The following is a 25,703-nucleotide window of genomic DNA, read 5'->3' as shown; positions in this document are numbered from 1 at the left end:
CTTCTTGCTCTTTGTTTTTTTTAAACTTATTTTAACCCTTTTTTGTCTTCGCTCCCTTCCTCAATATTTACAGTCAACAGAACAATATAAGAAGAAAAGACCAAGTGGTCCATTCAGTCTGCCTCAATTTTTTTTTTTTATAATCTTTTTTAATTTTTTTTTTACTTTTTTTTGTCTTTGTTCCCTTACTTCAACATTTACAGTCAACAAGTCAATCTTAGAAGACAAGAAAAAGGACTTGTAACTAGTTAGCCACCAATATAACCAATTGTAGGAAGTCTTTCATTTTAAAATTATAGTTATATTATTCAATTATCATATAATAATTATAAACATTTTTTAATAAATTTTATCCTTCTTGCTCTGTTTTTTTAAACTTATTTTAACCCTTTTTTGTCTTCGCTCCCTACCTCAATTTTACAGTCAACAGAACAATATAAGAAGAAGAGACCAAGCACTTGTTGCTAGTTATTCACCAATATAACCAATGTTAGAAAGTCATTAATTTTATAATTATACTTTATTTTTTTAAACTTTTTTTTTAGTTTTGTTCTATGTTTTTTATTTTTATAAATTGTTTAAAACTTTTTTTTTTTGCCTTTATCCACTACCTCAACATTTACAGTCAAAAGATCAATATAAGAAGAAAAGACAAAGGACTTGTTACTAGTAAGCCACCGATATTAACAATGTTAGGAAATCATTCATTTTATATTTATGCTTTATAATTATAAAATAATTGTAAAACAAACATATCTTAAAATGTTTTTTTAATTTAAAATGTTTTTACTTGTTTTAACCTTTTTTTTGTCTTTGTCCCCTATTTCAACATTTACAGTAAACTGATCAAGAAAAGACAAAAGACTTGTTGCTAGTTAGCCACCAATATAACCAATGTTCTGAAATCTTTCTTTTTATAAATATAATTATATTTTATAATTATAACATAGTACCTTTAAAAAAAAAGAAAAATAAATATATATATATATATATATATATATATATATATATATATATGAAATAAATATATATATATATGAAATAAATATATTTTAGTTCTTTTAATTTTTTTTTAGTTTTGTTCTTTGTTTTTTTTTTTTTTCGTAAATTGTTTTAACCTTTTGTCTTTATCCCATACCTCAACAATTACGGTCAATAGATCAATATAGGAAGAAAAGACAAAGGACTTATTACTAGTAAGCCACCCATATAGCCAATGTTAGGAAATCATTAATTTTATATTTATACTTTATAATTATATAATACATATAAAATAGATATATTTTAAAAATATTTAAAATGTATTTAACATTTTCATACTTTAATATTTTTAACTTGTTTTAATCTTTTTATTTGTCTTTGTCCCCTATTTTAACATTTACAGTAAGCAGCTCAATATAAGAAGAAAATACAAAAGACTTCTTGCTAGTTAGCCACCCGTATAACCAATGTTAGGAAATCACAAATTTTATAATTATAATTATATTTTATAATGATAACATAATACTTTTAAAATAAATATATCTAAAATAAACATATTTCAGTTTTTAAAGCTTTTTGTTAGTTTTGTTCTTTGTTTTAACATTTTTTTTTTGTCTTCATCCCCTACCTCAACATTTACAGTCAATAGGTCAATATAAGAAGAAAAGACGAAGGACTTGTTACTAATAAAGCACCGATATAACCAATGTTCGGAAATCATTCATTTTATAATTATATTTTATAATTATGAAATAAATATATTTTTACATTTTTTAAACTTTTCTATTTTCCTCATGTATTCATTTAACTTGTTTTAACTTTTTTTTGTCTTTGTCTCCTATGTCAACATTTACAGTCAAGGCCATGGACAAGGGGGTACCACCAGTCCTCCTGTACAGGGCCCATGCCAGCAGGGGGGCCCCGGCACCTGGGTGAATTTGATGTGGGCAAGGAGGGTGATCGGCATGGGTGGTAATTACCAGAACCGATCCCCTGTATGGCTCTCTCTGCAGCAGCTAAAAGCTGGCTTCTTCTTTTCTCCTCTCCCTTCTGTTGGCTTTCAGCTGGTGCAGAGAGAGCCATACAGGGGATTGGTTCCAGTAATTGCCCCCCGCCGCACCCATCACCCTCCCTGTGGACCATATGTTTCCCCCTTGTGTGCCCCCACCCCCACAGTGCTGTCGGCTTCCCTCTTCTCCTTCCCACCGGCAGCTGCAATCACATAACAGGATCCTTCAGGATGGAGAGTGGGGGAAAGGTCTGGTAAATATGTCCCTTCCTTTCCTGAATTAACACAAAGAGCGATCGGTACCAATCACTCACTGTGTTCATTTATAACTGAGGCATAACAAACTATGGGGATTTTTTTGGGGGGGCGGGGCTGTCAAGTTGACTGTATGGGACCCTGTGATTTCTATCAGCAGCCCTGTTTACAGTCAACAGGTCAGTATGAGAAGAAGCCACAGGGGACTTGCTGCTAGTTAGCCACCAATCTGACCAGTCTTAGGAAATCATTCATTTTATAATTATATTTTGGAATTATAAAAAAAAATGTAAAATAAACTTTTTTTATATATTTTTTTTAAGATTTACAGTTTGGATAATACTGCCTCAGGAGAATTAGAGTGATTAAATACTTTGGTCAATTTAGTCAGTGTTTTTACAGTACAATATATCATGATACAGTACAGTCTGTGCCTACTGTATATGTGAAAAGAAACATTCTGCTCAGTGGACTGACACAAATCAAAATGTTTTTTCTTGGTCCGTAGCCTCCCTAGCAGTCTGATTATGTCCATATTTCTGTGCTCAAAGCGGTACATTTTTTTGCATGGAAATATGTTGTTTTTTTTATTGTAGGTCTGTAATTTTTAGGAATAACTCACTGAAATCTGTCCGAACAAGAGTCTAGTAAACATCCCGGGTATGATAAAATTTGAAACACGAAATCATAAATTATAATTTAATAAATAATCATTAAAAAATCATAATAATATAATAATAATAAATTTAATTCAATAATATAATCAAACCAAAAACACTGAAATGTGAAATATAGTGCCAAGTTCGCACATCGCTGAGCAAAGTCGCAGAATTGTTTTCAGTGTCTGATGAGGAATTTCCCCCACGAATCATTATCACTCAATTCTGCAAGTGGTTCTGATTTACTATCGCTGTTCTCTAGCCGGTCTAAAACCGCTTTTGACCTAAAGGGACGCTTTTTGGACGCCATGGACGTTTCTCAGTCTCCAGGCAGAAAGAACAGTAATAATGCAGGCAGGGGACAGGACAAAGCACTCGGGACAAAATGTATGTGAAATGGTTTGATACAGGAATGTTATACTATGTGATTTTAGTGAATTTAGTGAATGTCACTTTTAAAATTTTTAAATTTCCTGCCGGTTCCGTCCCCCGTACGTTCTGACGTTGCAGGGACCGGAACCCGGAAGCCGGATGCCGGCATCGGCCGGAGGAGATGGCCGGGGACGCTTCAGGGGGGACATCACGGGAGCGCAGGACAAGGTAGGTGCAGAAGGGATCCCGGCGCAATGCTGCAGTGTATTCCCGAGTGTAGCTCGGGGTTACCGCTTGTGGTGCTGAAACTTTACCCCGAGCTACACTCGGGAATACCGCCAGGGGGGTTAATGGCACTTTGGTAAACTGCTCTACTCTTAATTTGTCCATGATCCTAGACTGTCTGTTTTCTGCCGTCTCTCTGCTTGCCCTGACTTAAGATTTTGCTTGAACCCCCCGCCTTGATTACTGCTTGTTTACAGACCATGCCACCACCATTTTTGCTTTATATGCCAATTTGGTTAACAGCCTGCACTTTTCATTTCAGTTTTTGGTTTGGAGCTTTGGAGCTAAAACCTAGCCCTGAAGCTAAACCCCTTAACATGGTCATGACATTTAACTTCTAACATTAACTTAACCCATCCAAAAGTAAGCCCTTGACCTGAGCCCAACAACTTAAACCCATTCTACCAGATTTTACATATTTATGCCTATCCACTGACCTTAGCCCCAACTTTAAAGTAGTTGTAAAGTGTTTTTTTTACATAACAAACATGTCATACTTACCTACTCTATGCAATAGTTTTGCATCACCCATTAGTATACCCCCCCTACACAAAACACTACACAGTTAATACACTTTTGAAAATCCTTAGCGTTTAGGAGAAAATTTAATTTCCATGACCTCATCCCTGTAGTTCAAAAGATAATAGCATCTGCTCTGCCAAGGAGGAGGAGTAACAGCCAGAATTACATCATATCTTCTCCTCTCTGCAGTAAAAGGAAACTACAGTTCCCATCAACCACAGGGAATTGCATTAAATGTGGGCGGGTACACTAGACCTCTACATGTAGAATGTGTCTGAGGGTCTCGGTCCACCCATCACTGCAAGTGGGGCTGTTTTGAAAATCCTTACCATTTTAGGAAGTCTGATTGAATTTTCAAGGCCTCATCTCTGTAGTTAAAAAGATAATCGTATCTGTTCTGCCAAGGAAGAGGTGTAACAGCCAGAATTACATCATATCCTCTCCTCTTTCTCTTCAGTAAAAGGAAACTACAGTTCCCATCAACCACAGGGAATTGCATTAAATGTGGGCGGGTACACTAGACCTCTACATGTTGAATGTGTCTGAGAGTCTCGGTCCACCCATCACTGTAAGTGGGGCTGTTTTGAAAATCCTTACCATTTAGGAGAAAATTAAATTTCCATGACCTCATCCCTGTACTGCAAAAGATAACAACATCTGCTCTGCCAAGGAGGAAGTGCAGCAGCCGAGGATTACATCATATCCTCTCCTCTCTCTCTGCAGTAAAAGGAAACTACAGTTCCCATCAACCACAGGGAATTGCATTAAATGAGGGCAGGTACACTAGGCCTCTACATGTTGAATGTGTCTGAGAGTCTCAGTCCGTCCACCACTGCAAGTAGGGCTGTTTTGAAAATCCTTACCATTTAGGTGAAAAGTCTAATTGAATTTTCATGGCCTCATCCCTGTAGTTCAAAAGATAATAGCATCTGCTCTGCCAAGGAGGAAGTGCAGCAGTCGGGATTGCATCATATCCTCTCCTCTCTCTCTGCAGTAAAAGGAAACTACATTTCCCATCAACAAAAGGGAATTGTATTACATGTGGGCGGGTACACTAGACCTCTACATGTAGAATGTGTCTGAGGGTCTCGGTCCACCCATCACTGCAAGTGGGGCTGTTTTGAAAATCCTTACCATTTTAGGAAGTCTGATTAAATTTTCAAGGCCTCATCTCTGTAGTTAAAATGATAATCGCATCTGTTCTGCCAAGGAGGAGGTGTAACAGCCAGGATTACATCATATCCTCTCCTCTCTCTCTGCAGTAAAAGGAAACTATAGTTCCCATCAACCTCAGGGAATTGCATTAAATGAGGGCGGGTACACTAGGCTTCTACATGTTGAATGTGTCTGAGAGTCTCGGTCCGCCCTCCACTGCAAGTAGGGCTGTTTTGAAAATCCTTACCATTTAGGAGAAAATTAAATTTCCATGACCTCATCCCTGTACTGCAAAAGATAACAGCATCTGCTCTGCCAAGGAGGAAGTACAGCAGCCGGGATTACATCATATCCTCTCCTCTCTCTCTGCAGTAAAAGGAAACTACAGTTCCCATCAAACACAGAGGATTGCATTAAATGAGTGCAGTTACACTAGGCCTCTACATGTTGACTGTGTCTGAAAGTGGAGCTGAATGACATCCCTGCTTCCTTGAGAAAGAACTACAGGAGGGATGTGCCAAGACCAGTGACTGGGGGAATAGGAGGCATAGCAGCCACCCGTCTTACAAACAGAAAACCAAAAAGAATTAACGGTTTGATTTGAAAATGAATAGGATATTTCAGAGCAACTGCTGAATGAACCAGAAGAGGGATGACATATTCAGTGAAGGTAGGAAATCTGCAACAAGGACATGTAAAGAAGTTTTTGTCCAGAGTTCTTATTTAAAGTTAAAAACCTTTAGCCACTTTAATCTAACCTTCAGCTTCATATATACTATTAAAATTTCTTTTATATATTTAGGTATTTCTAGGCATTCTGCAAACTGATTTGTGAATGTTTTCTTCTAAAACCATATAATTTGGAGAAAAAGTCTCAACTTTTGTAAAGTGAGACTAGGGTTGATTTTTTTTTTCCAATAGTCTTTATTAAATACAAAGTTTCTTCCATTTTTTTCACAAAACCTTATATATCTTACATCATACACACCAACATATATTATTGTACCACTACTTGTCTCAAGTTATCCAAATATCCCTTATACATATCAACGTTCATTATGCCTAAATTTTTCAACTTTTCCATTATCCATTAACCTTTCCCTTATCAACTGAAGGGGCATTACCTCCAGATTATTAAGTCTTTCATTCCGTATTTTTACATAGTTACATAGTTAGTCTGGCTGAAAAAATTACATCCAGTTCAACCATTAAAAAAAAAAAAAGTTATCCTATACCCACAGTTGATCCAGAGGAAGGCAAAAAAACCCAGCAAAGCATGATCCAATTTGCTCCTGCCGGGGAAAAAATTATTTCCTGATCCCCTGAGAGGCAATCAGATATTCCCTGGATCAACTTTACCTATAAATGTTATATCCAGTTATATTCTGTGTATCCAAGAAAGAATCCAGGACTTTCCTACAGCAATCCACTGAGCTGGCCACAACCAACTCTTTGGAGATTAAATTTCTTTTCCTCCAGACATAAAGAGTGCCCCCTTGTCCTCTGTGATGATCTCAGGGCGAGTTCACTATATGAACCACTGATGTATTTATACATGGAGATCATATCCCCCCTTATGTATTATACATGGAGATCATATCCCCCCTTATGTATTATACATGGAGATCATATCCCCCCTTATGTATTATACATGGAGATCATATCCCCCTTATGTATTATACATGGAGATCATATCCCCCCTTATGTATTATACATGGAGATCATATCGCCCCTTCTGTATTATACATGGTGATCATATCCCCCTTGTGTATTATACATGGAGATCATATCCCCCCTTATGTATTATACATGGAGATCATATCCCCCTTATGTATTATACATGGAGATCATATCCCCCCTTATGTATTATACATGGTGATCATATCCCCCCTTATGTATTATACATGGAGATCATATCCCCCCTTATGTATGATACCTGGAGATCATATCCCCCCCTTATGTATTATACATGTTGATCATATCCCCCTTATGTATTATACATGGAGATCATATCCCCCTTATGTATTATGCATGGAGATCATATCCCCCTTATGTATTATACATGGAGATCATATCCCCCCCTTATGTATTATACATGGAGATCATATCCCCCCCTTATGTATTATACATGGAGATCATATCCCCCCCCTTATGTATTATACATAGAGATCATATCCCCCCTTATGTATTATACATGGTGATCATATCCCCCCTTATGTATTATACATGGAGATCATATCCCCCCTTATGTATGATACCTGGAGATCATATCCCCCCCTTATGTATTATACATGTTGATCATATCCCCCTTATGTATTATACATGGAGATCATATCCCCCTTATGTATTATGCATGGAGATCATATCCCCCTTATGTATTATACATGGAGATCATATCCCCCCCCTTATGTATTATACATGGAGATCATATCCCCCCCTTATGTATTATACATGGAGATCATATCCCCCCCTTATGTATTATACATAGAGATCATATCCCCCCTTATGTATTATACATGGTGATCATATCCCCCTTATGTATTATACATGGAGATCATATCCCCCCTTATGTATTATACATGGTGATCATATCCCCCTTATGTATTATACATGGAGATCATATCCCCCCTTATGTATTATACATGGAGATCATATCCCCCCTTATGTGTTATACATGGAGATCATATCCCCCCTTATGTGTTATACATGGAGATCATATCCCCCCTTATGTATTATACATGGAGATCATATCCCCCCTTATGTATTATACATGGAGATCATATCCCCCTTATGTATTATACATGGAGATCATATCCCCCCTTATGTATTATACATGGAGATCATATCCCCTTTATGTATTATACATGGAGATCATATCCCCCCTTATGTATTATACATGGAGATCATATCCCCCCTTATGTATTATACATGGAGATCATATCCCCCTTATGTATTATACATGGTGATCATATCCCCCCTTATGTATTATACATGGTGATCATATCCCCCCTTATGTATTATACATGGAGATCATATCCCCCTTATGTATTATACATGGAGATCATATCCCCCCCCCCTTATGTATTATACATGGAGATCATATCCCCCCCCCCTTATGTATTATACATAGAGATCATATCCCCCCTTATGTATTATACATGGTGATCATATCCCCCTTATGTATTATACATGGTGATCATATCCCCCCTTATGTATTATACATGGTGATCATATCCCCCCTTATGTATTATACATGGAGATCATATCCCCCCTTATGTATTATACATGGTGATCATATCCCCCCTTATGTATTATACATGGAGACCATATCCCCCCTTATGTATTATACATGGTGATCATATCCCCCCTTATGTATTATACATGGTGATCATACCCCCCTTATGTATTATACATGGTGATCATATCCCCCTTATGTATTATACATGGAGATCATATCCCCCCTTATGTATTATACATGGTGATCATATCCCCCCTTATGTATTATACATGGAGATCATATCCCCCTTATGTATTATACATGGAGATCATATCCCCCTTATGTATTATACATGGAGATCATATCCTCCTTATGTATTATACATGGAGATCATATCCCCCCTTATGTATTATACATGGAGATCATAGCCCCCTTATGTATTATACATGGAGATCATATCCCCCCTTATGTATTATACATGGAGATCATATCCCCCCTTATGTATTATACATGGAGATCATATCCCTTTTTTATGTATTATACATGGAGATCATACCCCCCTTATGTATTATACATGGAGATCATATCCCCCTTATGTATTATACATGGAGATCATATCCCCCCCTTATGTATTATACATGGTTATCATATCCCCCCTTATGTATTATACATGGAGATCATATCCCCCCTTATGTATTATACATGGAGATCATATCCCCCCTTATGTATTATACATGGAGATCATATCCCCCCTTATGTATTATACATGGAGATCATATCCCCCCTTACGTATTATACATGGAGATCATATCCCCCCCTTATGTATTATACATGGAGATCATATCCCCCCTTATGTATTATACATGGAGATCATATCCCCTTTATGTATTATACATGGAGATCATACCCCCCTTATGTATTATACATGGAGATCATACCCCCCTTATGTATTATACATGGAGATCATATCCCCCTTATGTATTATACATGGAGATCATATCCCCCCCTTATGTATTATACATGGAGATCATATCCCCCCTTATATATTATACATGGAGATCATATCCCCCCTTATATATTATACATGGAGATCATATCCCTCCTTAATCTCCTCTTCTCAAGAAAGAATACATTAGATGAACTGCCAACTACCCATATGTTGGTAATAGCCTTTTATCCAGACACCCCAACAAAAACACACCCTGGGATCCCTCCCAATATTAATCCTATATATCTTGTTAGTCGTATTTATCACCTGTCTCCAGTATCTGAACAATTTGGGACCCCTCCATAACATGTGTATTAGTGTGCCCTCCTCCTTCTCACACTGTGGACACCGGGGAGTATCCCTCCTATGCCAATCAAACAATTTCTGAGGTGTGCTATATGATGAACAATTCAACCAATCTTCATCACTCATAACATTCGTTTCCACTTTCCATTGTCATCTACATTTTTGCCTTTGAGGTTTTCGGTAATAGTGCCCTATAAACTACTGACATGAGGGTTGTTTTATTGAAGGGGAATAGGCTGCTCACTTTGTAGGGGAATTTTCTTTTAAATTGGTGAATATGTTGAAAATCCGTGTTGCAAAAAATCCTCAATCATGTGCAAAGTAAATTAAAAAATACAAAAAAAAACCATTATTGTTGCATCCATAGGATTGGATGATGGAAGTCAGCAGAGCTTCATCTCATTCACTAAGCTGTGGAAAAATTCCCTTGCAAAATGAAAATTCTTTTGCCAAGTGAACAGCCTTTTCTCCTTTAGTAAATCAAGCCCACTGCCGGTAGCTAGAAAAAATACAATCAAAACATCAGTAAAGAAAAGTAGATGTATAATATTTACCGGTACCTTCAGCATACAAAACTCCAGAGTTTGAGAGATACCCATCTCTCTGCTGGCTCCCACTGAACAGCTGCATAAGTGCAAAAGCAAGTCACCCTGGTGGATGACACAGGATCGACAGAGGTACGGGGTCAAAGAATTAACTGGTGTTCACCAGAGCTCCTGATGGTGGAGATGGGTTTTTGCTCTGTATTGGTACCAAGTCACGATCCTCAGGATCGCTCCATCAGGGTCTAGTAGCAGATATAGCAAGTAGGGATCAAGGAGAAGCGTAGTCAGTAAACAAGCCAAAGATTGGTAACAAGTGGTTGCATGTTGGGATCAAGCAGAAGCATAGTAAGTAACAAGCGAAAGGTCGATAACAAGTGGTTGCAGGTTGGCATCAAGTGGAAGTGTCCTCAAAGAACATGCCAAAGGTCTGCAAAGAATGGGTGCAGATTGGGATCAAGTGGAAGAGTAGTCAAGGAACAAGCCAAAGGTCGGTAACAAGTAATAGTGGAGGTAAGGACAGCTGCAGGTATGCAAAGGAGCAAGTTATTGACTGGAGAGAGCTCAATAATCTGGCAAACAGGAGATGCAGAGACATGGCCTTAAATCAGGAAGTTCATGGGAGGGGCAACGAGTTGAAGGTTCACCAGAAACAAGAGACAAGGCAAGATTGTTCTAGGACAGGGGTCCTCAAAGTACAGCTCGTGGGCTGCATATGGCCTGCCAGAGCCATTTATATGGCCTGCTGGGCCAGCCGAAAAAAAAAAATCGGAAAAAAACAAACAAACAAACAGATAAAAAACAGCGCCAGCCGGCAAATAGCTAGGCTGCTCGCTGGGTCCTCAGCCTGGATGCCCCTGATTTCACCTGCTACAGGAGAGGAGAAGAGCACACTAGGCCCCAGGTACAGTGCATTGCGGTGTTCAGTGTATCAGTGTACAGTGCATGGCGGTGTCCAGTGCGTTACAGAGTACAGTGCATGGCGGTGTTCAGTGTATTAGTGTACAGTGCATGGTGGTGTCCAGTGCGTTACAGAGTACAGTGCATGGCGGTGTCCAGTGCGTTACAGAGTACAGTGCATGGCGGTGTCCAGTGCATTACAGAGTACAGTGCATTGCAGTGTTCAGTGTATTAATGTACAGTGCATGGCGGTGTCCAGTGAGTTACAGAGTACAGTGCATGGCGGTGTCCAGTGCGTTACAGAGTACAGTGCATTGCAGTGTTCAGTGTATTAGTGTACAGTGCATGGTGGTATCCAGTGTGTTACAGAGTACAGTGCATGGTGGTGTCCAGTGCATTACAGAGTACAGTGCATGGCGGTGTCCAGTGTGTTACAGAGTACAGTGCATGGCGGTGTCCAGTGCGTTACAGAGTACAGTGCATGGCGGTGTCCAGTGCGTTACAGAGTACAGTGCATGGCGGTGTCCAGTGTGTTACAGAGTACAGTGCATGGCGGTGTCCAGTGTATTACAGAGTACAGTGCATGGCGGTGTCCAGTGTATTACAGAGTACAGTGCATGGCGGTGTCCAGTGTGTTACAGAGTACAGTGCATTGCAGTGTTCAGTGTATTAGTGTACAGTGCATGGTGGTATCCAGTGCGTTACAGAGTACAGTGCATGGTGTTGTCCAGTGCATTACAGAGTACAGTGCATGGCGGTGTCCAGTGCGTTACAGAGTACAGTGCATGGCGGTGTCCAGTGCGTTACAGAGTACAGTGCATGGCGGTGTCCAGTGCGTTACAGAGTACAGTGCATTGCAGTGTTCAGTGTATTAATGTACAGTGCATGGCGGTGTCCAGTGAGTTACAGAGTACAGTGCATGGCGGTGTCCAGTGCGTTACAGAGTACAGTGCATTGCAGTGTTCAGTGTATTAGTGTACAGTGCATGGTGGTATCCAGTGCGTTACAGAGTACAGTGCATGGCGGTATCCAGTGCGTTACAGAGTACAGTGCATTGCGGTGTTCAGTGTATTAGTGTACAGTTCATGGCAGTATCCAGTGCGTTACAGAGTACAATGCATGGCGGTGTCCATGTTCATATTTTATTCAAACTATAGTCCATCCCCCCAACAGTGTGAAGGTCCGTGAACTGGCCCCCTGTTTAAAAAGTTTGAGGACCCCTGTTCTAGATCAGACAGAGAGCTGTCCAGCATCTCAGGTGCTTCAGCAATAAGAGCTACTGCCAGATGCAACAGACATTGCGGGTTCAGATCCCGGTCCTGACACTCTGCAAGGATTATAAATGTACTTTCTTATGCTGTTTGTTTAATTTTTTTGTAATTATTAACAGTGTAATTGCCAATGTTAGTGCCATTCTAAAACAACCAAGCCTTCAACAAATGATTTGAAGATTTTATAGCAATCTGAGCAGGTAATAAAATCTTGAACTGTAGCCATTAGTCTAAAAATATTTCCCAAATGTTATTGTTGCTGCCTGAACGAATATTCAAAACATTTCAACCTCCCTCCCCACCAGGCTTGAACCGCTTTAGTAGTCACATGACCACTATGGCTGTTGTTGAAGTACGCAGAAGTAACTTTCATAATTTTAATCTATAACATTTAGGAGCCAACAAACACATCCACTTACTGTAATCTGGCACCAAACACAGTGCAGTCCTGTGAGGCCTTGGTAGCATTTAATGGCTTTGTGACATTTTTCACATCTTGTCGGGCAATTGCCTTCCACCCAAAAATGGTGCATGATCTGGGGAGAAGAGCAGAGAGCCAGTAAAATACATCTTTCTTACTCGTCGGTGAAAAGTAATTTTGTTTTTTTTTATATATATATATAGTGAAGGAAATAAGTATTTGATCCCTGATTTTGAATTTTTTTGATTTTTTGATTTTGAATGTTTTCCCACTCACAAAGAAATGATCAGTCTAAAAATTGAATGGTAGGTGTATTGTAACACTGAGAGACAGAATAGCAACAGAAATGCATGTCTAACAAATGATGACTGATTTGCATGTTCATGAGGGAAATAAGTATTTGATCCCCTTCACAAACATGACTTAGTACTTGGTGGCAAATCCCTTGTTGGCAATCACAGAGGTCAGACGTTCCCTGGAGTTGGCCACCAGGTTTTCACACATCTCAGGAGGGTCTTTGGCCCACTCCTCTTGGCAGATCCTCTCCAAGTCATTAAGGTTTGGTGGCTGACATTTGGCAACTCAAACTTTCAGCTCCCGCCACAGATTTTCCATCGGATTAAGGTCTAGAGACGGGCTAGGCCACTCCAGGACCTTAACCTCCCTGGCGGTATGATTCTTTCCGATTTTTTGTGCTGAAAGCGGTACCATTTTTTTGCATGGAAATATGTAGTTTTTTATTGTAGGCTGTAATTTTTAGGAATAACTCACTGAAATCTGTCCGAAAAAGAGTCTATTAAACATCCCGGGTATGATAAAACTTGAAACACGAAATCATAAATTATAATTTAATAAATAATCATAAAAAATAATAATATAATAATAAATTTAATTCAATAATATAATCAAACCAAAAACACTGAAATTTGAAATACAGAGGCAAATTCGCACATCGCTGAGCAAAGTCGCAAAATCGTTTTCAGTGTCTGATGACGAATTTCCCCACAAATCATTATCACTCAATTCTGCAAGTGGTTCTGATTTACTATCGCTGTTCTCTAGCCGGTCTAAAACCGCTTTTGACGTAAAGGGACGCTTTTTGGCCGCCATGGACTTTTCTAAGTTTCCAGGCAGAAAGATCAGTCAAAATGTAGGCAAGGCACATGACAAAGCAGTGGGGACAAAATGTATGTGAAATGCAGTGAAAAAGCAATGACAGCAAAAATGTCATTTTTTAAAAATTTCAAATTTCCCGCCGGTTCCTCCGCCCGAACGTTCCGACGTCACAGGGACCGGAACACGGAAGCCAGATGCCGGCATCCGCCGGAGGAGATGGACGGGGACGCTGCAGGGGACCCATCGTGGGAGCGAAGGACAAGGTAAGTGCTGCAGGGACCCCCAGAGAACGCTGCATGGTAAGCCCGAGTGTAGCTCGGGGTTACCGTTCTTGGTATAGAAATTCTACCCCGAGCTACACTCGGGAATACCGCCAAGGAGGTTAATGTGCTTCTTCTTGAGACACTCCTTTGTTGCCTTGGCTGCATGTTTTGGGTCATTGTCATGCTGGAACACCCTTCCACGGCCCATTTTCCATGCCCTGGCTGAGGGAAGAAGATTCTCAACCAAGATTTGACAGTACATACACCTACCATTCGATTTTTAGACTGATCATTTCTTTGTGAGTGGGCAAACATTCAAAATCAGCCGAGGATCAAATACACATTTCCTTCACGATATATATCTACTTACGGTTGTGTTCTTCTTTGACTTTACGTAGGTTTTAATGCAAGATGGGGGTGCTCTTGAAACACAGCGTTCATGGACAGTATACTTGCAAACTGCAAAAGAAAAAAAAGCATAAATAAAAATATGCAATCTTAGAGTAAAGCATACTCCATCCACCAATGATGCTCATTACTAGAGATGAGCGAATTATTCAAAAATTTGATTCGGCTGATTCGCCGAATTTGAGGAAGAAATTCGATTCGATGTGAATTTATTCGCTACGAATTTAACTTATAAAAAGGGTTTCTAGGCTTCAGAGAGCCTTTAAATTAGTGCAGAACACTGTACCTTTAATTTAAATGCCCTTGGAGATGAGGAAGGAGAAGGAGAAGGATGAGAAGAAGGAGAAGGAGAAGGATGAGAAGAAGGAGAAGGAGAAGGATGAGAAGAAGGAGAAGGATGAGAAGAAGGAGAAGGATGAGAAGAAGGAGAAGGATGAGAAGAAGGAGAAGGAGAAGGATGAGAAGAAGGAGAAGGATGAGAAGAAGGAGAAGGATGAGAAGAAGGAGAAGGAGAAGGATGAGAAGAAGGAGAAGGATGAGAAGAAGGAGAAGGATGAGAAGAAGGATGAGAAGAAGGAGAAGGATGAGAAGAAGGATGAGAAGAAGGAGAAGGATGAGAAGAAGAAGGATGAGAAGAAGAAGAAGGATGAGAAGAAGGAGAAGGATGAGAAGAAGAAGAAGGATGAGAAGAAGAAGAAGGATGAGAAGAAGAAGAAGGATGAGAAGAAGAAGGATGAGAAGAAGAAGGATGAGAAGAAGAAGAAGGATGAGAAGAAGGAGAAGGATGAGAAGAAGAAGAAGGATGAGAAGAAGAAGAAGGATGAGAAGAAGGAGAATTCCAAGCCGGCAAAAAGTGTATCTGCAGAGCTCCGCTATTTCTTAGCGGAGCTCTGCAGATACACTTAGTGGAGCTCTGCAGATACACTTTTTGCCGGCTTGGAATTCTTCTTATTTTCATCCTACTTCTTCTTCTTCTTCTTCATCCTCATCCTCTTCTTCTTATTCTGAGGATGAGGATGAAGAAGAAGAAGAAGAAGAAGTAGGATGAAAATAAGAAGAATTCCAAACCGGCAAAAAGTGTATCTGCAGAGCTCCGCTAAGTGTATCTGCAGAGCTCCTCTATTTCTGACAGTTCTCTGACATTCACATTTACAGCGGTTGAAACATTGTATCTATTTGTTTCCATAAATGGAAACAAATAGATACAATGTTTCAACCGCTGAGCTCTGCAGATACACTTAGCGGAGCTCTGCAGATACACTTAGAGGAGCTCTGCAGATACACTTTTTGCCGGCTTGGAATTCTTCTTATTTTCATCCTACTTCTTCTTCTTCTTCTTCTTCATCCTCATCCTCATGAGAAGAAGAAGAGGATGAGGATGAAGAGGAAGAAGAAGTAGGATGAAAATAAGAAGAATTCCAAGCCGGCAAAAAGTGTATCTGCAGAGCTCCTCTATTCTGGAGATACACTTAGAGGAGCTCTGCAGATACACTTTTTGCCGGCTTGGAATTCTTCTTATTTTCATCCTACTTCTTCTTCTTCTTCTTCTTCTTCATCCTCATCCTCAGAAGAAGAAGAAGAGGATGAGGATGAGGATGAAGAAGAAGAAGAAGAAGAAGAAGTATGATGAAAATAAGAAGAATTCCAAGCCGGCAAAAAGTGTATCTGCAGAGCTCCTCTAAGTGTATCTGCAGAGCTCCGCTATTTCTGACAGTTCTCTGACATTCACTCCATACAGCGGTTGAAACATTGTATCTATTTGTTTCCATAAATGGAAACAAATAGATACAATGTTTCAACCGCTGAGCTCTGCAGATACACTTAGCGGAGCTCTGCAGATACACTTTTTGCCAGCTTGGAATTCTTCTTATTTTCATCCTACTTCTTCTTCTTCTTCTTCATCCTCATCCTCATCCTCAGAAGAAGAAGAAGAATGAAAAGAAGAAGAAGAAGAATGAAAAGAAGAATGAGAAGAATGAAAAGATTCTTCTTCTTTTCATTCTTCTTCTTCTTTTCATTCTTCTTCTTCTTCTTTTCATTCTTCTTTTCATTCTTCTCATTCTTCTTTTCATTCTTCTTCTCAATCTTCTTCTCATTCTTCTTCTCATTCTTCTTTTCATTCTTCTTCTTCTTTTCATTCTTCTCATTCTTCTTTTCATTCTTCTTCTCATTCTTCTTTTCATTCTTCTTTTCATTCTTCTTCTTCTTCTTTTCATTCTTCTTCTTCTTCTTTTCATTCTTCTCATTCTTCTTTTCATTCTTCTCATTCCTCTTCTCATTCTTCTTTTCATTCTTCTTCTCATTCTTCTTTTCATTCTTCTTCTTCTTTTCATTCTTCTTTTCATTCTTCTCATTCTTCTTTTCATTCTTCTTTTCATTCTTCTTCTCATTCTTCTTTTCATTCTTCTTTTTCTTTTCATTCTTCTTTTCATTCTTCTTCTCATTCTTCTTTTCATGAAGAAGAAAAGAAGAATGAGAAGAATGAAAAGAAGAATGAAAAGAAGAAGAATGAAAAGAAGAATGAGAAGAAGAATGAAAAGAAGAATGAAAAGAAGAATGAGAAGAATGAAAAGAAGAATGAGAAGAATGAAAAGAAGAATGAAAAGAAGAAGAAGAATGAAAAGAAGAAGAAGAATGAAAAGAAGAATGAAAAGAAGAAGAAGAAGAATGAAAAGAAGAAGAAGAATGAAAAGAAGAATGAGAAGAATGAAAAGAAGAATGAGAAGAATGAAAAGAAGAATGAAAAGAAGAAGAAGAATGAAAAGAAGAAGAAGAATGAAAAGAAGAATGAGAAGAAGAAGAAGAATGAAAAGAAGAATGGAAAGAAGAAGAAGAATGAAAAGAAGAAGAAGAAGAATGAAAAGAAGAATGAGAAGAATGAAAAGAAGAAGAAGAAGAATGAAAAGAAGAAGAAGAATGAAAAGAAGAAGAAGAAGAAGAGGAATGAAAAGAAGAATGAGAAGAATGAAAAGATTCTTCTTCTTCTTCTTTTCATTCTTCTTTTCATTCTTCTTTTCATTCTTCTTTTCATTCTTCTTTACATTCTTCTCATTCTTCTTTTCATTCTTCTTCTCATTCTTCTTTTCATTCTTCTTCTTCTTTTCATTCTTCTTTTCATTCTTCTCATTCTTCTTTTCATTCTTCTTTTCATTCTTCTTCTCATTCTTCTTTTCATTCTTCTTCTTCTTCTTTTCATTCTTCTTTTCATTCTTCTTCTCATTCTTCTTTTCATTCTTCTTTTCATTCTTCTTCTCATTCTTCTTTTCATGAAGAAGAAAAGAAGAATGAGAAGAATGAAAAGAAGAATGAAAAGAAGAAGAAGAAGAATGAAAAGAAGAATGAGAAGAAGAATGAAAAGAAGAATGAAAAGAAGAATGAGAAGAATGAAAAGAAGAATGAGAAGAATGAAAAGAAGAATGAAAAGAAGAAGAAGAAGAATGAAAAGAAGAAGAAGAATGAAAAGAAGAATGAAAAGAAGAAGAAGAAGAATGAAAAGAAGAAGAAGAAGAATGAAAAGAAGAATGAAAAGAAGAAGAAGAATGAAAAGAAGAAGAAGAAGAATGAAAAGAAGAATGAAAAGAAGAAGAAGAATGAAAAGAAGAAGAAGAAGAATGAAAAGAAGAATGAAAAGAAGAATGAGAATAATGAAAAGATTCTTCTTCTTCTTCTTTTCATTCTTCTTTTCATTCTTCTTCTTCTTTTCATTCTTTTCATTCTTCTTTTCATTCTTCTCATTCTTCTTTTCATTCTTTTCATTCTTCTTTTCATTCTTCTTCTCATTCTTCTTCTCATTCTTCTTTTCATTCTTCTTCTCATTCTTCTTTTCATTCTTCTTCTTCTTTTCATTCTTCTCATTCTTCTTTTCATTCTTCTTTTCATTCCTTCTCTCATTCTTCTTTTCATGAAGAAGAAAAGAAGAATGAGAAGAATGAAAAGAAGAATGAAAAGAAGAAGAATGAAAAGAAGAATGAGAAGAAGAATGAAAAGAAGAATGAAAAGAAGAATGAGAAGAATGAAAAGAAGAGGAAGAAGAATGAAAAGAAGAAGCAGAATGAAAAGAAGAATGAAAAGAAGAAGAAGAAGAATGAAAAGAAGAAGAAGAAGAATGAAAAGAAGAATGGAAAGAAGAAGAAGAATGAAAAGAAGAAGAAGAAGAATGAAAAGAAGAATGAGAAGAATGAAAAGAAGAAGAAGAATGAAAAGAAGAATGAAAAGAAGAAGAAGAATGAAAAGAAGAAGAATGAAAAGAAGAATGAGAAGAATGAAAAGATTCTTCTTCTTCTTTTCATTCTTCTTCTTCTTCTCATTCTTCTTCTTTTCATTCTTCTTTTCATTCTTCTCATTCTTCTTTTCATTCTTCTCATTCTTCTTCTCATTCTTCTTTTCATTCTTCTTCTCATTCTTCTTTTCATTCTTCTTCTCATTCTTCTTTTCATGAAGAAGAAAAGAAGAATGAGAAGAATGAAAAGAAGAAGAAGAATGAAAAGAAGAATGAAAAGAAGAATGAAAAGAAGAATGAAAAGAAGAATGAGAAGAATGAAAAGAAGAATGAAAAGAAGAAGTATTCCAGTACAGCAAAAAGTGTATCTGCAGAGAGCTCCGCTATTTCTGACAGTTCTCTGACAGTTCCTTCACATTTACAGCGGTTGAAACATTGTATCTATTTATTTATTTCATTCTTCTTCTTCTTCTCATTCTTCTTCTTTTCATTCTTCTTTTCATTCTTCTTTTCATTCTTCTCATTCTTCTTCTCATTCTTCTTTTCATTCTTCTTCTCATTCTTCTTTTCATTCCTTCTCTCATTCTTCTTTTCATGAAGAAGAAAAGAAGAATGAGAAGAATGAAAAGAAGAATGAAAAGAAGAAGAATGAAAAGAAGAATGAGAAGAAGAATGAAAAGAAGAATGAAAAGAAGAATGAGAAGAATGAAAAGAAGAAGAAGAAGAATGAAAAGAAGAAGCAGAATGAAAAGAAGAATGAAAAGAAGAAGAAGAAGAATGAAAAGAAGAAGAAGAAGAATGAAAAGAAGAATGGAAAGAAGAAGAAGAATGAAAAGAAGAAGAAGAAGAATGAAAAGAAGAATGAGAAGAATGAAAAGAAGAAGAAGAATGAAAAGAAGAATGAAAAGAAGAAGAAGAATGAAAAGAAGAAGAATGAAAAGAAGAATGAGAAGAATGAAAAGATTCTTCTTCTTCTTTTCATTCTTCTTCTTCTTCTCATTCTTCTTCTTTTCATTCTTCTTTTCATTCTTCTCATTCTTCTTTTCATTCTTCTCATTCTTCTTCTCATTCTTCTTTTCATTCTTCTTCTCATTCTTCTTTTCATTCTTCTTCTCATTCTTCTTTTCATGAAGAAGAAAAGAAGAATGAGAAGAATGAAAAGAAGAAGAAGAATGAAAAGAAGAATGAAAAGAAGAATGAAAAGAAGAATGAAAAGAAGAATGAGAAGAATGAAAAGAAGAATGAAAAGAAGAAGTATTCCAGTACAGCAAAAAGTGTATCTGCAGAGAGCTCCGCTATTTCTGACAGTTCTCTGACAGTTCCTTCACATTTACAGCGGTTGAAACATTGTATCTATTTATTTCCGAATAAAAACATCTGTATCCTAAATGGAAACAAATAGATACAATGTTTCAACCGCTGTACATGTGAAGGAACTGTCAGAGAACTGTCAGAAATAGCGGAGCTCTCTGCAGGGACACTTTTGCCGGCTGATCGGGAAAAATCCGATTCGCGCACCCGAAGTATGCAAATATTCGGATTCGACGCGAATCGAATTTTTCCTGAAATTCGAAACGAATTCCACTTCGCCTGGTTCGATTCGCTCATCTCTACTCATTACTGTTGTGTAGCAATAAGAGGAAGAAAATGTTTGTCTCTGTGCCATTGCCCCACCTTCTCGCCATCAGAAAACACCACTGCCACACTTCTGATGTCTACCCTGAGGTTTTTTCTCCTATAATTTCACCTAAATACTTCACTGTTCCACCCCTTAGCTTACCGCCCAAGCCTCATTTCAGTTTTTGGCTTGTGTATGGCAAGACATTGTGTAAACTGGCCCACTGAGTGGAAAAATCAGTAATGATGTGCAAATCAGTGAATCAGTTAGGATTCACACTGGATGAGGCTGATCCATGAATATTTGACAAAAGATTACGGACTCACCTGATTGCTGAAGTTTGCTTGAACTGGAAAAGGGGTCCTTGGGAACAATAGCCAGTATACTACATGGTGCAATTTATAAGCCTCCCACTCAGCAGGATGCATGACCTAATGGCGATCCCTTGCCTTCAGTGGTCATTAGAGACTTTCCTATAAAGCAGTGGTCTCTAAACTACTGTATGGCCCCCGGGCCGCATAAGGCCCTTTGCTTGACTTTATCTGGCCCTTTGACACAATTCCTCTCACTGACACCAACAATGAGACACTATATGCTGACACAAACAGTTAGGTATTATACCTAACATTTACATCAATGATGGGGCATAATTCCTCCCACTGACACCAATGATGGGACACTATTCCTCCCACTGATACCAATGATTGCGCACTATTCCTCCCACTGACACCAATGATGGGACACTATTCCTCCCACTGATACCAATGATGGGACACTATTCCTCCCACTGATACCAATGATGGGACACTATTCCTCCCACTGATACCAATGATGGGACACTATTCCTCCCACTAATACCAATGATGGGACACTATTCCTCCCACTGATACCAATGATGGGGCACTATTTCTCCCACTGATACCAATGATGGGAAACTATTCCTCCCACTGATACCAATGATGGGACACTATTCCTCCCACTGATACCAATGATGGGACACTATTACTCCCATTGATACCAATGATGGGACACTATTCCTCCCACTGATACCAATGATGGAGCACAATTCCTCCCACTGATAACAATGATGGAGCACTATTCCTCCCACTGACACCAATGATGGGACACTATTCCTCCCACTGATACCAATGATGGGACACTATTACTCCCACTGATAACAATGATGGGGCACTATTCCTCCCACTGATACCAATGATGGAACACTATTCCTCCCACTGATACCAATGATGGGGCAGTATTCCTCCCACTGATACCAATGATGGGACACTATTCCTCCCACTGATGCCAATGATGGGACACTATTCCTCCCACTGATATCAGTGATGGGACACTATTCCTCCCACTGATACCAATGATGGGGCACTATTCCTCCTACTGATACCAATGATGGAACACTATTCCTCCCACTGATACCAATGATGGGGCACTATTCCTCCCACTGATACCAATGATGGGACACTATTCCTCCCACTGATACCAATGATGGGGCACTATTCCTCCTACTGATACCAATGATGGAACACTATTCCTCCCACTGATACCAATGATGGGGCAGTATTCCTCCCACTGATACCAATGATGGGACACTATTCCTCCCACTGATGCCAATGATGGGACACTATTCCTCCCACTGATATCAGTGATGGGACACTATTCCTCCCACTGATACCAATGATGGGGCACTATTCCTCCTACTGATACCAATGATGGAACACTATTCCTCCCACTGATACCAATGATGGGGCACTATTCCTCCCACTGATACCAATGATGGGGCACTATTCCTCCCACTGATACCAATGATGGGACACTATTCCTCCCACTGATACCAATGATGGGGCACTATTCCTCCTACTGACACCAATGATGGGGCACTATTCCTCCCAATGACATCACTGATGGGGCACTATTCCTCCCACTGATACCAATGATGGGGCACTATTCCTCCCACTGATACCAATGATGGGGCACTATTCCTCCCACTGACACCAATGATGGGACACTATTCCTCCCACTGATACCAATGATGGGGCACTATTCCTACCACTGATACCAATGATGGGACATTATTCTTAACACTGACACCAAAGATGGGACACTATTTTTCCCAATGACGCCAGCAATGTGGCACTATGCCTTTATGCCTTCCACTGACACCAATTGTGGGATACGATTACTCCCACTGACACCAATCATGGGGTACAATTTCTATTCCCACTAACACTGGAGCAATTTCTACTATACCCCCCCAGTCACAGTACAGCTCCCTAAAGCCCAAAAAACAGGAAACTGGCCCTTTGTTTGGAAACCCCTGCTATGAAAGAAGGATGTCACACAGAAGGCCTCATCCCATGATTCCTTGAACCACTGCCAGTCAATAAAATCAGGATGCCTATTGGTTCCTGTTTCTTGACTGACTGGAGGGCAACAGCAAGTGGCTTGGATGTCTACACTTGGATACAGAACATGGGGTCCACACGTGAACAAAAAAAGGGCCCAAGTGAATATTGGTCACCAGAGAGCTGAATAGTTGAGCTGATTAGTTAAGATTGATCATTTGTTTGTTATTTTTTAAAACAATTTTATGACTTTCAAAGCAACATAAAGGTAAACTAAATGGTTGCTTTATATATATATAATCCTAAAGTCTGACGATATGAAATAGTGATATAAGATGTCTTCAATCCAAGCAGAACACGAGAGTGTTTCCAGACAACACAACACACTAGGACCAATATATCTCAGCTTGGACTGTTGTTTCAGTAGGCTTCAGAAGGTCGATAATTACAGGAAACATTATGCATATAAAACGAGAAAACCTTATCAGAGCATGGCAGGAAATGTGTAACTCAATTAGTTCCCAAGTAAAATTTTTAAAAAATGACCCCCCGAATGATGAGCACTTTGAAGACAAATTGATGGCAGCCAAATGGACTGGTGTCATTTGTTAATAAAATATCTACATTTTCCAAAATATATGCTTATGAGCAGCTGGCAAGCAAGAAAGTAAAAGCCATATGAGTTTATGATCCTTCGTCTATTGGTTTATCTGATCCTTAAATAGCTGATTAGTCCATTTCCAGATAGCAAGTGTTGTCATAGATGCCATGTACTCGGTACAAGTTCATTTGTAACCTACAACAACACCACTATGTCTTCATTGCGCCAATTTGTTGCTTTCCGGAATACACCATCTGCTTCGAACATTTGATTTTCCAGGCACATTAAGGAAAAAAAAAAAATATGACATTGTAGTATCAATGTCATTACTTCGAAAACAAGACATGTTGTGCTGATTGTAAGTGGGAAGAGCGAGTTTGATGCTACTTAGAAAGTTTATATGAACTTTTAACAAAACTGGGTGAGTGGGGTCATCGGTTTTTAAGGAACTCAGAAAATTTTGTAAGCAAATTTGGTAAGTGAACCATTTTAAGGAAAGAAAACTTAAAAACGAATGACTCTTGGCGCTATATAAATCCTGTATAATAATAATAAGTATAATAATAATAATAATGATGGGAAACTATTCCTCCCACTGATACTAATGATGGGATGCTATTCCTACCATTGATACCAATGATGGGGCACTATTCCTCCCACTGATACCAATGATGGGACGCTATTTCTACCACTGATACCAATGATGGGGCACTATTCCTCCCACTGATACCAATGATGGGGCACTATTCCTCCCACTGATACCAATCATGGGGCACTATTCCTCCCACTGACACCAATGATGGGGCACTATTCCTTCCACTGACACCAAAGATGGGACACTATTCCTCCCACTGATACCAATGATGGGGCACTATTCCTCCCACTGATACCAATGATGGGGCACTATTCCTCCCACTGACACCAATGATGGGGCACTATTCCTCCCACTGACACCAATGATGGGGCACTATTCCTCCCACTGATACCAATGATGGGGCACTATTCCTCCCACTGACACCAATGATAGGGCACTATTCCTCCCACTGATACCAGTGATAGGGCACTATTCCTCCCACTGATACCAATGATGGGGCACTATTCCTCCCACTGATACCAATGATGGGGCACTATTCCTCCCACTGATACCAATGATGGGATGCTATTTCTACCACTGATACCAATGATGGGGCACTATTCTTAACACTGACACCAAAGATGGGACACTATTTTTCCCAATGACGCCAGCAATGTGGCACTATGCCTTTATGCCTTCCACTGACACCAATTGTGGAATACGATTACTCCCACTGACACCAATCATGGGGTACAATTTCTATTCCCACTAACACTGGAGCAATTTCTACTATACCCCCCCCCCCCCCCATCACAGTACAGCTCCCTAAAGCCCAAAGAACAGTAAACTGGCAATTTGTTTGGAAACCCCTGCTATGAAAGAAGGATGTCACACAGAAGGCCTCATCCCATGATTCCTTGAACCACTGCCAGTCAATAAAATCAGGATGCCCATTGGTTCCTGTTTCTTGACTGACTGGAGGGCAACAGCAAGTGGCTAGGAAGAGCGAGTTTGATGCTACTTAAAAAGTTTATATGAACTTTTAACAAAACTGGGTGAGTGGGGTCATTGGTTTTTAAGGAACTCAGAAAATTTTGTAAGCAAATTTGGTAAGTGAACCATTTTAAGGAAAGAAAACTTAAAAACGAATGACTCTTGAGTACTGTGATTGGAATATGAATTTGGTTAAGACAAAAAAATGCCACTAAATATAGGAGGGGTGTTCAAGTGAAGTCAGGGCGTTTTGAGTTTATATAAATAAAAGAACAAAGGTCAAGCGTTGGAAACTGCATTTATTCTTCGACATACTCCCCTGCTACATTCATACATTTATCCCAGTGTTTAACTAATGCCCGGAAAGCGTTGGCATAGAAAGATTTGCCAGTACGGGAACAATGAACTTGGATAGGGATGTGTAGCATGGGATTCCCCATAACCTGTCGAACTGACTAAGCCCCGATGGGTGGTGCGAAATGCATGAGTTGGCATGGCCTATGCAGGAGAACTGTCTGAGGCCTTTTAACTTACATAGTCACACTTCAGTTGGGTTGGGAGTGCGAATTTCTCTTCATTATTAATTAATCACTACTGGATGAGTGAATGCTGGAGCCTGCACCCCTATCTCTGGGGACCAGTGGGATCGGTTTTTCCTCAACTTTGAG

At 38.7% G+C, this 25,703-nt stretch overlaps 1 protein-coding gene across 2 annotated transcripts in view; it reads right to left on the bottom strand.

Moving 5' to 3' along the window:
* Positions 1 to 25,703, bottom strand: part of DGKB (diacylglycerol kinase beta) — a 784,212-nt gene that overhangs the window by 447,578 nt on the left and 310,931 nt on the right. For both annotated transcript variants that reach the window (XM_089654572.1, XM_089654573.1), the window contains 2 exons: positions 14,633 to 14,721; positions 12,882 to 12,998 (listed from right to left, as the gene is read on the bottom strand). In XM_089654572.1, the coding sequence (XP_089510698.1) occupies positions 12,882 to 12,998; positions 14,633 to 14,721 (206 nt within the window). The remainder of the gene's footprint in view (positions 1 to 12,881; positions 12,999 to 14,632; positions 14,722 to 25,703) is intronic.

The sequence above is a fragment of the Staurois parvus genome, unplaced genomic scaffold (assembly GCF_062004578.1).
Source record: "Staurois parvus isolate SC_StPar_1 unplaced genomic scaffold, SC_StPar_1.0 ptg000779l, whole genome shotgun sequence".
NCBI lineage: Eukaryota > Metazoa > Chordata > Amphibia > Anura > Ranidae > Staurois > Staurois parvus.
Note: the sequence above shows the minus strand (reverse complement) of the source record. Positions and strands in the feature narration are given on the sequence as shown.